This window comes from Solanum tuberosum, unplaced genomic scaffold, assembly GCF_000226075.1.
Source record: "Solanum tuberosum cultivar DM 1-3 516 R44 unplaced genomic scaffold, SolTub_3.0 scf00058, whole genome shotgun sequence".
Lineage (NCBI taxonomy): Eukaryota > Viridiplantae > Streptophyta > Magnoliopsida > Solanales > Solanaceae > Solanum > Solanum tuberosum.
Genome location: NW_006238982.1, coordinates 2,175,828 through 2,188,256, shown reverse-complemented (window position 1 = coordinate 2,188,256; position 12,429 = coordinate 2,175,828). Strand labels below are relative to the sequence as shown.

The 12,429-nt window shown below is 30.6% G+C and overlaps 1 protein-coding gene across 2 annotated transcripts; it reads right to left on the bottom strand.

Moving 5' to 3' along the window:
• Positions 1 to 8,121: 8,121 nt before the first annotated feature.
• Positions 8,122 to 9,689, bottom strand: LOC102593649 (proteasome subunit beta type-6-like). 2 transcript variants are annotated; one of them, XM_015307469.1, is made up of 3 exons: positions 9,468 to 9,689; positions 8,976 to 9,052; positions 8,122 to 8,221 (listed from the first exon to the last, which is right to left on the bottom strand). In XM_015307469.1, the coding sequence occupies exons 1-3, from the start codon at positions 9,558 to 9,560 to the stop codon at positions 8,137 to 8,139; spliced, it is 255 nt and encodes an 84-aa protein (XP_015162955.1). In that variant the 5' UTR covers positions 9,561 to 9,689; the 3' UTR covers positions 8,122 to 8,136. The 2 variants fall into 2 exon arrangements, with proteins under 2 accessions (XP_015162955.1, XP_006344576.1); XM_006344514.2 differs by lacking the exon at positions 8,122 to 8,221 and adding an exon at positions 8,297 to 8,383 and having other exon boundaries at positions 9,468 to 9,688.
• Positions 9,690 to 12,429: the final 2,740 nt, after the last annotated feature.

Here is a 12,429-nt window from a genome sequence, read left to right as displayed (position 1 = left end):
TTGAACAAATCTATATTATATATCTATAAAGTTGAAAATAAACACGCTGATATGACATGCTTCATTGGCCAGCATTACTTATATGAATACGGTTATCTCTCTTCTCTAAATATATATATAATATAAGGTTAGGTATAGACAAAGTGATATTATACTTTTTATGACCATTTTATTTGTTTAATCTATTATTGTAATAAAAAAAAAAGCAATGAAAATTATGAAGGCAATGAAAAGACGTAAAGAAAAATGACCATTCATATCTACTTTTAATATAAATCTATAAATAATTAAAAGTTATATAAAAGAAAAGTAATGTGATACCTCTTTTTGGCCTAGATCCTATTTATCTTTTCTATTTTTTATGACAATTATTAATTAATTATTATTATTGTACAAACTAAATGTGTTATATATATATTCTCCATTTTTTGACATTTTTCTTAATGTTTTCTATTTATATGATTTATTCGAAAACGTAAAAGAAATTATTTGTTACCTTAAATTTGCAAGAAAATATATGGGTCATTTATTGATCATTATTGTTACCTATTATTTTGCGCTAATTACTTGTTCTTCCTCGTAACATCCCCTCAATTCTTTCTTTATTTTACGTTTTAATTCTTTTGAATTGATAATTTTATTTACCTTAATAAATGTCAAGATATCTTCTTAAGACTTGCAATCAATATTATCACAAGAGAAAAATATGTGTGCATGATTTTGTTCAATTCAATTAATATAAGGGATTTTTATTTTATTTCTCAATTATCAAAAGACATAAAAAAATTTGTGTTTAAAATATCAATATCACTACAAGTGATTAATTTTTATATTCACAAATTTTGTATGATTTCTAACGCATTTGAATACGCCAACGAGAATCCGATGAAAAAATACAATATTACTTCAACACCTTTCAAAATAATATCGTTTCGATTGATGCCGCTCTAAACTAATTGATAGTGGCATCGAAGTTACGTGTGATTAAAGATGAAAAAGGAAAAGGATGAAGAATACTTAAAATAAGAGTTATTTCGATATCCTTATATACTTTACAAGACATAATAATGAATATTATCATAAGAGAAAAAAAGAGTTGACGATTAGATAAAATTAATAGGAGACTAGCGAAGATGAATTTGAAGTGAAAAAGCAAGAAAAGAAGAAGAAGATAGATTTGATTTATTATATTTTATAAAAGAAAGATAAATGAAAAGGCAAAAATTGAAGAAAAGTGATGACTGAAATAAGTCATGAAAAGGAAGTAAATATTTTTTTTTATTCTCTACTCTGTGATAACATGAGGTGATAGAAAACACGATAGCATATAGATGTGACTATAATACAAGTTGAGACGATTATTTATATAGTAGTCATTCTTTTTAAATTTAAAAATTTTAATATATATATCTATTTATTCTATACTATCTTAAAAGCATGAACTCTCTAACTTGAATGTTAAATTACTATAATACCCCCAACTTAAAACATTACATTTAGTATATATGTTACATATTTAATATTATATTTATTTACGCTATATTATATTAAAAGCATACACCTTTTCACATTGATTGGCAATGACTCTTTCGAAAGGTTGTGACTTTTTTATAGAGTTGTGACTTTTTCGATGAGTTATGATATTTTCGAAAAGTTGTGATTTTTCTGAAGGATTGTGACTTATGTGTGTAATGACCCAGAAGGTCATTTTTGGTAATTTTGAAGTAGCATGTAATATTTTTGGTTTGGGTGGGGACGAACTGATAAGAACTTTGATTTTTGTTTGTTAGCGAAAGGATTCCAGGGAATTGAATCACTGACGAGTAGGAAATGAAAATGAATTATAGATGGGGATTTACATGAAATAGGGCAAGATTTTGACAGTGGGGTCATGATGTTGTCGCCACTGATTTGTTTTTGTAACAGTGGCTTCGAAATTAATAATATTAGTCATTTATTATATTATTAATTCAATTTTTAATATATTGAGATATGTAATTAATTATTAGGTGTATGATATTATGTGAATACCATTTGAATTAGGATATTGGGAAAACTGGATTTAACCCTAGACTTGAAACTTGGAAAATATGATAGTTGAAATATTAATTGGCATCAAAATTTACAAACTTGATTATATTAGGTGAATTTTGGTCAAGGCTAAACACATAGTAATATGAGTGTTGTTAGTTTTGAAGTCTTATTGTGGTTATTGATTTGAATAGATTGTATTGATTTGAAAGTACAACGAAAGAGGAAGGCTCAAGCACCGGAGTGATTGCTCGATTGTTTGAGGCAAGTGGATTTCTAAACCCTTGTTAAGCGTATGGAATTCGTGTATTTCCTTGTGGTATATGTTTGGGAGTAATGGGAATTGGTGATGGGTTGACTTGTCCATGTTGAATAATTCTAATGATGGAAAAAGGGTAATAAAAAGGCTTGTTGTTTAATTGTTAATGTTGTGTCACGATTGTATTGTTGCGAATTGTACATTGATATTAAATTGGTCATCTCATTATTTGTGTGAACATGCCATTTGCATTGTTCTGAGACATGGTTGTGATAAGAGGATGTACCATTTCGAGGGACGTATCGCGCGCCGCGATGGATACGATACTTTGAGGAACATATCGCGCTTTGCGATGATTACTATTATCGAGGGCCGTATCGCGCGCCGCGATGGATGCGTGGACATATATGTCCCCCATGGATCCCAGACTAAGAGGCAGCGGGTGTGTATCACTAGGTCATACATGCATCACTATACTTGACATTGCACTCCATTGCATTGCACATATTTATCATTAGTGAACTTGGTATTGTGTTTTGGTGATCTTGTGAGTGCCTTTCTGTGGAACTTTGATTGATGACTATTGAGCTTGTTGTTGAGGATATGTAATTGTTAGTGCGTTGTTGTTGAGCTGTGTGCTATGTGAATTATGAACTGTTAGGTTGGGTTGATTTAAAGCAGGTTGTAGTTGTCGAGGTTGTAATTGATGAATATTGAGCTTGTTGTTGAGTATATGTGATTGTTAGAATGTTGTTGTTGAGATATGTGCTTGTAAATTGTGAATTGTTAGGTTGGGTTGATTTTATGCAGGTTGTAGTTGTAGAGGTTCGGTTAGGGTGTAAGGAGTACCCGTATTCTATCCCCTTAACTTGTGTTTAGAGGTTTACTTGCTGAGTACCGTGTGGTTTGGTACTCACCCCTTGCTACTACATTTTTTTTGTAGGTTACTAGCCCGGACCTTTGTGATATTTTCTGTTCTCCTTGTCTGAAGCTTCTTGTGGAGGTTTGTGAGGTAGTTGCTTGTCATTTCAGCTGACCTTCTTTCTCTTTAATTATGATCTTGTTCTATTCTAGAAACAATGTCATTTGAAACATGTATTTTCTTTCAACTTTGTTATAACACATTAGAGGCTTGTACACGTGACAACCAGATTTTGGCGATATTTTTGAGTTGATTATGAAATTTCCGCATTTTATTGTAATGGTTGAGTTTTTAGGATGACTTGTCTTGGTGGAATAAGACGAGTGTCATCACGTCCATTTTTGGGTCGTGACAATGTGAAAAGACACGATAAGAACTTTTTCATACTATCCTTTCATGTCTTTAAATAGAGTGGGTTTCTCACACTTTTAAATTACAAATTTTGTAAGTTTTCTATTCTTCTTCTTAAAACAAGGAAGATTGTGAGAGTTGTTCAATCATAAAATTACAATATTTTTTGTGGGTAAATTAGATAGATCAACAAAAACTGAATCAACAAGGAGAATGAAATAACTCAATTTCAAATGAGAAGAGTATCTTGATAATTAATATTTACTCATTTTCATAGCCATAAAATATACTTTTGTAGAAACTTCTACTTGACAAGAAGATAAATGATTTTCTGTTGCACAAACTACAACTTGGTGTTTAGAATCTAAAGAGTCTCAAACTGTTGGAGAAAAAGTATTTGATCAAAAACTTGTTTGAAGAGTCCAAACTACATTTAATAAGTACTCTTTCGTTTTCAATTTATTTAGCGTACTTTTACTTTTATTCAGTTTAATATAGAATGTTCTATTTTCTTGGGGTGGGGCGCATCTTTAAGACCACAAAGTGAAAAGATATTTTTATATATTCAACATATGATCCTTAAATTAAAAGTCTTCTTTACTTTTTAAAATTCCATATCAAATTAAAATTAGACCAATCTATATCTATCTTTTTTTTATCTATCTATACTACCTAACTTAAAACACCAAATGTAGTATATCTTCTATATTTTATATTGTATTATATTTATTTATGTGCATTATACTATATTATATTAAAGACAAAAACCTTTTCACATTGAAGGGTTATGACATTTTCGAAGAGTTATAACTTTTCCGATGAGTTGTGACCTTTTTGAAGGGTTGTGACTTTTCTATAGGGTTGCGACTTTTCGGAAGAGTTGTGACATTTCCGAAGAGTTATGACTTTTCCGATGAGTTGTGACCTTTCTGAAGGGTTGTGAGTTTTCTAAAGTGTTGTGACATCTTTTTGATAAGGCACAATAAGTAGTTTTTCATACACTACCCTTTGTTGGCTAGTAAAAGAGGGGATTCCTCAAATTTTTAAACTACATTTAAAAAAAAAAAAAATCATTCTTCTTCTTCTTCTTCTTCTTCTTAAAACATCCTATTTAGTATATCTTCTATATTTTTATGATAAGGAACAATATGCACATACTAATACTACACATTTTAACTATAAATGGAGGGGTTTCCTCACATTTTTAAACTACGTTTTTTTTTTTAATGTTTTTTGTTCTTCTTTTCTTAAAACCTCAAAGATTGATCTATAGACGTTGACAATCTCAAAGGTTAGTGAAATTAGGATACTCCCTAACATGAATGTTAAATTAATCTAATATTCCAACTAAAAACATCAAATTTAGTATATCTTCCATATTTTATAACATATTTATTTATATTATATTATATTATATTAAAAGTAAGAACACCAACAATACAATAATAACAAAGTAATGCACTATAGAGAAGGGAGGAGAAAGTATATTTAAGAGGTGACTCTAAGAGATTTTAAGAGTGACAAATTTTTTATTTTAATAACATTCACGTTATTTTTAAAAATAGTGTGATACATGGTTTGATATTCACGTGCAACGCACGTACATCAAAACTAGTATATATATATATATATGAAAGTATTAAACATTACATTTTCAATGAATTTAAAGGAAATAAGATTAAATATTTATTTTTAAATATACAAAGGAAAATTATGCTTCAAATTTGCTACTCATATGGACGTAAAGAGATCAATTTTTCTTTAAATTTTTGTAACGCTTTAAAAGTGATGAAAATTAGAGGAAAGTAAATGTTATTTATAAATTATATTAAAACTCGAAATTAATATATGAATTAGAGTCTAAAATATTTTATTATTTGCATGTTATGAAATATTATTTGACAAATTTAGTATCGCACGAAGCGCGGCATGATTTTCTAGTTATAGATTTGAACTCATTTTGACAACCTCCCTATTGGTAGATCCTTCCAATTATTCTTTGACTCCGTCACAATGTCCTCTAATGTTAATTGCCTTGGTTCTACATTTATTCTAGTTAATTTGTTAGTCTTCTATTTCGAAGTGTTGATTTATATGAGATATGAGTTTGGTAGTGAGCTTGTTCTTGTTTAAACTAAAAAATTATTACCTTATTACAATAACAAGATAGTCAGCGTAATCCGACAAGTAAAATATGATTATTACTTAATTGTGAAATATAAAGACAAACTGACTTTACTATTCCTCTTTCTTTATTAAGGTCAAAATTGTTACAGTGTAAACATATAACGAAATGAGGAACATGTTATATAAAGCTAAAATAAGTTGTAAAAACATTCCCCTCAGAGAAGTTATTTTTACATATTAATAATTTTTGAATAATTAATCTCAGTTTTGTATTCTCTTAACCAACTTGGGCACATGCTACCTCTAGGGGTGTTCATGGTTCGGTTTGAATCGGTTATTAGTTAAAATCAAAACCAAATCAATTTAAATCGGTTTTTAAATTTCAAAAACCAAATCAAAAAAATTACCGTCGGTTTGGTTCGGTTTTTTCAGTTTGAAAGTAATAAATTTGTTGAGGACATACGCATCTCGATAGGCACAAACACCTACTACATGAATAATTCACAAAAAAGCTATTACACGAACAATGTGATTCATCCAATGTACCAATTCAGAAACTAAAAAAACTCATTGTCAATAGCATAAAGTTGGTTCAATATTCTGGAGATCTCAACATCTTATTAATAGAGTTTTCAATAAAATTACACCTTAAAATATTGAGAAATTACCTCTAAAAAAACAACCAATATTTCATAGTCAAAACTAATCAATTATCAGCTTCTTTGGCTTGAGCTTTAAATTATTCAATGATGTGTTAGAAAATTTAATAAAGAACAGAGAAAGTGTGATCTTTGAAGTAAGAATAAATAGGGATTTAGACTTAAGGTTTTAATAGTTGAACTAAAATTTAAGTGTTGGGCTTCAGTAAATAGTAAAATTAAAGAGTTAAGTTAATTAAAATTTAGCAAAATACTTATATTTTATTTTCAAATAATCTAAAATTTATGTATATAACTTCTCGGTTCGATTTGGTTATTTTTGCAGTTAATTTTCAGTAAAACCAAAACCAAACCAAATAGTATCGATTTTTCAAAATTTAAAACAAAACCTAACCAAATCAAATATCAATTTTTTTTAATTGGTTTGGTTCGGATTGCGGTTCGATTTGATTTTATAACCATAAACATGAACAACCCTAGCTACGTCCCCCTAAAAATTAGTTTTTTGTTAGGAAAAGTTAAGGGGCCTAAAATATGATTAAGTGGGAACTTTCAAAAATGACTATAGTATATGAGCTTAATTAGAGATTTATAGTTATGATTTGCTTAATTACGAATTATAGTTACATGTTTGAGGGAGGAAAGAGGCGAGCGAGACTAGAAGAAGGAGGAGAGAGGCGAGTGAGATTTCGGGGAGAGGCGGGGGAGGGGGGGGAAGAGGCGAGAGAAGTTGAATACTTGTATTCATTGTATTGAGTTATATCACGATTACAACTGATACATCTGATTTGTATCAAATGAATATAATTGTATCAAAAACTATTGTATTTAACTAATAACTACATATTAAGAGGAGAAAGGTGAGCGAGATCCAGAGAGGGGGAGGAGAGAGGATGAATACATGCTGTATTTGTTGTATTACAAACAATGTTGAAAATAATAATTCAAAGTTGGAGTAGAAATCTTAAGTTGATTAGGATTTGTTATTTATGATATTGACTTATTTATGTTTCATTAGGATTTGTTAGTTAGAGTAGTTCGTAGTCTTAGTTTAATTTGGTTTTTACTTTTATAAATAGGGATGTTACTAGTTATTTTCAATACATAGAAATATACAGAAAATGTAGGAATACACAGAACAATACACCGAAATATACATAAACATATAGAACTTTTGAGTTGTAAATAAAATATTTTCATTCAAATTGGTATCAGAGAATCTACGATCCTGGTAGAAGATCTAAGAGTATTCACTGCTGGCGGGCGGTTATGACTCAAATATGTCGCGCCGTCTGGCCAATGATCAAGTTGGCAAAGGCTAAACGAATGATACATGCATGAAAAATATGCTAGGAGGAAAGACTTGCAAAAATATGACAGATTTAAAGAAGTGCAACCAAGCACAAGAGGAAGAAACTTTTCTCTAAATTAAAAGTTAGAGAAAGTAAAAAAAAAGGAGTTGATGGGAAGTGCATCAACGAGAGTTAGAGTCATATAATATGCAAGACAACGGAAAAGGTTATAACCTCTGCTACTAGCTGCTAATGAAACCATGTTAGTAGGTCCCGTTGTCTTGTAAAGTTCAGTATATTTTTCTCTAGTAAGACAAACCAGAATGGAAACAGAGGATCAATATTCATATAGCAAACTCCAAGTAGTTTTGGATAAAGCCCAATTGATTGGTTGATTGAACGTCTGAAATACTCTAGCTTTTAATACTGACTTAGCTTTCATAATATGAGCATGATTTCCAAAAATCATAGAAAGATAAGCAAGCAAAAGGATGTTCAATTATTTCCAGGTTCTCTACTTTTTGGTAACTGCTTGTATACTGGACATTTTTCCCTCTCTTCATTAGGTAAATTACTATACCTTAATAGAAAAAATAAAGAGATGTTCAGTGACTCATAAATAGATAAGATACAGAGAGAGAGAGAAATGAATATTTCCATTTGCTATTTGTTAAAATTCAGAACACTCTATCCTTGCAACATACCACGTTAAGTGGACACACAATGACAATACACAATTGACCTGTAAATTTAACCAAGCCCATAAGAGATTTAATTCTTTTGAGGAAGAGCAAGCCCCCGAAAGATTTTTAAGGATTGGTATTGCAAGAAAAGTGTTTCGCCATTGCTAATACAAAAAAAGTTCAATATTGAAAATTACCAAGCTTTAACTCGAAGAATTTTTTAGCCATGTCATTTCTATTTCAGTTCTAACATCTCCTCGCATAGTTAGAATTTTGGTTATTCTATGTTCTATTTGTCAATCATTACAGAGCAGATAACGTGCTACTTAAATGCTATTTAATTAAATAGAGTTTTGGATTCATTACTGACAAATTTCAGCCACATTATAACCCCTTCCAAAAACATCAAAACGAAGAAAAAGAAGGGAGATACTAAACCCATAAATCCTTAATTCAATTTCTTGAATTGCTTTTATCTACAGTACTCAACATGCCAATACTTGAACCAAATAACAAAAATCCCTTATGGAAACAAAGGGAAAAAAGGACAAATAATGCCACAGCACAGATAGCAGTTCCACAGTTCCTCTTTTTGAAGAAATACGATATATATGCTACCAAAGAAAGAGAAAGAGAGCAAAAGTAGCATACCGATCCAGAGCGACAAACATACACATTGTCAGTGAGCTGAGTGATCTTATCTGAAGCCCTATTTGCCACATACATTCCTAAATTTCCAAAAAGCAAAAAACACCAAAAAAATGCAGTTCTTAGATTACACAAACTAAAATTACTACTACATTTTTTTAACAAATTCAGAAGAAAATACAATTTTCACAAATAAAATTCATCTTTATCAGGTAATCTATATAAAAAGGCTTTACTTTCACAAATTTTCATAATAAAAACATATACAAAAAAAAAGACTTTATTGTTAAGTAAACTCTTCTCATCAAGACTATACTATTGAAAAGTAAATCAAAGGCTCTCTATTTTCAGTATTCACAACAACATTATGACATTGAAAAAACAAATCAATCAAGCAGATACTTTATTTTCAGTTAATCAATTTTTCAACAGTAACATTACAAAAAATTGAAAATATAAATCAAACCCTTATGAAGAAAATAAAAAAGGAATTACCAGTGCTGGTACGGGAGTCGGCGCCGAGAACAACGCCGCCGTTGTAAGTGACGCCGATGATGGTGGTTCCCATGGAGTGTGGCTGCTCCACATCGAGCGACGATTTGTCCATCTTAGGGTAAGCTGAGAGATCGAAGGAGGAGAGAAATTGAAAAATGAAAGAGAAAAGCCCTAGTGAGAATAAAGGAAGAAATAAAATAAGAAAAAGGGAGACTACAAGTATATTAGTATTAGCAACTGTCTTGGAGAGTAAGAAATATGACTAGTCGTTTGGTAGAGTGTATTATGAAAAATAATGTATGTGTATTATTGGTACCTTGTTTGGTACTCTTTTTCAACCTATACTCTATTGTGTATTAAGGAGTGCATTGCTAATACCATGGATTTCTAGGTATTAGTAATGCAATGGTTTTAATGCATGCATTAATATGATAAAAGACCCATTTACCCCTCAAAACCTTTTTTACATTTTTTTCCACCATAAAAGTCAAGGGTATCTTTGTAAATAAATTTTTTAATGCCATACATACTATTTTTAATGCATTAAACCAAACAATGCATTAAAATAATCTATGTATAACTAATGCAAGCATAACTAATACATGCATTGCTAATGCAAGCATTACTAATACACTCTATTTATCATTATTCTTATACACTCTACCAAACGACCCCTGAGTGCACTCGTTACGAAATTGGTTCATATATATTTTTATCTGACTAATATATATTCTTTTAGTTATTATTTGAGTTTCTTCTTCTTTTTTTTCTTTTATTCTTTAGTGTAAAACTATTTTTTTTCGGCTATATTGTAATTTAGTTTTTGTATTTGTAAAAAAAAATAAGGGCATCTATGATAAATTATGCAAAAAAATTAGTGAAATAAAAATAAATTTGACCATCAAAATAATAAATTTAAATTAGTCTTTAAAACAAAAAAATCAAAAAAAAATATGTGTGAGGAAGATCAAATATACCCCATATGGATTTTATTTTTTTTTCAAGAAAATAATTAAAACATTAAATTAAAATAATTTTTCACTTCTAGAGGAAAGAGTATATGTAAGAGAATCTCTCTCGGCTCTCGGCTCTTGGCACACGTTAGTCTACATACATCGATGGAGCTACAACGATGGTGAAAGGGCGTATAAGATGATGGGGAAGGCTAAAGAAAATACCACTTGTTTCATTTGGAAGCTCAGCAGGTGCACAAACATAGAGGAACACTCAAACCTCATCTGAACAAGTCACGGCAGATCATACGTCTAGGACTATGGATTCAGGATCTATGGATACCTCACTTGGGCAAAGTAGAGGTTCAAAGAGACTAGATTTGATCAGTTCTGTGTTAGCACAACCAGATCTCACATGTAACACACCAGTATAAATGCATACAGTTACCACTACGGTAACTAATGAAACAGTACTACAGAGCCATAGATCTGAAGATAATGTTGAATCCATTTAAGATCCACCTGCTCCATAGTGGACCAATCTATTTACCAAAATCAGAGTTGCTGCAAATGCATGAAAAGGTAATTATTAGTATACATAGACAAACAGTAGGATTGACAGAGTTTTTGACAACCATGATTGCATCATGAAGTGGGGACATGTGCAGACTATCTATAAGCTATCTCAATTATCAGATCATGCCCCATGCTCTTCACAATGAAAATAGCTCACTGGACTATAAAAACTCCTTTTAGATTCTTTTATATTTGGGTTGATTATCCCAAATTTAGAATTATTGTAAAAGATATTTAGGCTACACAATTAGCAACTGATCCAATAGAAAATATATGGAGGAAATTGAAGACACTGAAATCACCTTTAAAAGTTTTGAATCAAGAGGAGTTCAAGGGGATAGAAATGAAAATCCCTAAAGCAAGAATGGGCCTTATCCAAATACAAGATCAACTAACAAGACACTGCTCAGACAATTTGTTATTGCTAGAGAAGAAGTCCTTACAAGACTTAGAGAAGTGGTCCAATATTGAGGAAAATGCTCTCAGACCAAAAATCTAGAGTTAAATGGATACAACTTGGGATAGTAATAATCAATTCTTTTCAGCAGTCTCAAGGGAGAGAGTTCATAAGAAACAAATCCTTGAACTCACTACGACAAAAAGATATTAAGAATGAGATACTAGTTTTTTATAAGTCCTTAATGAGTTCAACAGCTTATGCCCTACCTGTAGTCAATAGAGTCACTATGAGAGGAGGCCCTGCTCTAAGTTACCAACAAGGAATACATTTGTGTAAGCCAGTAACTGATGAGAAAATATACTCTAGTCTGATGTTCATTGAAGATGACAAGGCCATGGGGTGGATGGGTTCAATGCATACTTCTACAAAAAAAAAAAAACATGGTCTATGATTAAAACAGATGTCCTACAGGCTGTTAGAAATTTATTTACCATAAATATCATGCATAAAGCTATTAATTGTACAATTACTCTAGTTCCTAAGAATGTCAATCCTACTTTTGTGAAAAAGTAAAGGCCAAATTGCATGTTGCACAGTCCTTAACAAATCATAGCAAAGGTTCTAACAGCTAGGCTACAAGAGGTAATGTCGCACCCTATTTTGAACTAGCCAAAACAGTTCACAACATAACATGATTGACACTCTGATTTTGAGAAAAAATTGTTTTGTTTTGTTTTGTTTTAGAATCGCCACCTAAATTTTAAGGAAAATATAAGGAAAACCATTTTTTATATGTAAATGTAAACTCTGTTTAGACTTGTGAAACCAGTGAGATTCTGAGTAAGGGTTTTGGTTACTCGAGGGGAAGGTATTAAGCATCCTTCAGAGCCTATCTGAAGATAGTCCTTAAACTAAATTTAGGAAAATATAATTAGGAAAACTTGTTTATTTATTTATTTTTATTTTTTAAAAAAAATCAATGATAAGTAAATTTTATCATTTTAAGAAAAGAGTAAAATACAAGGTACGACGT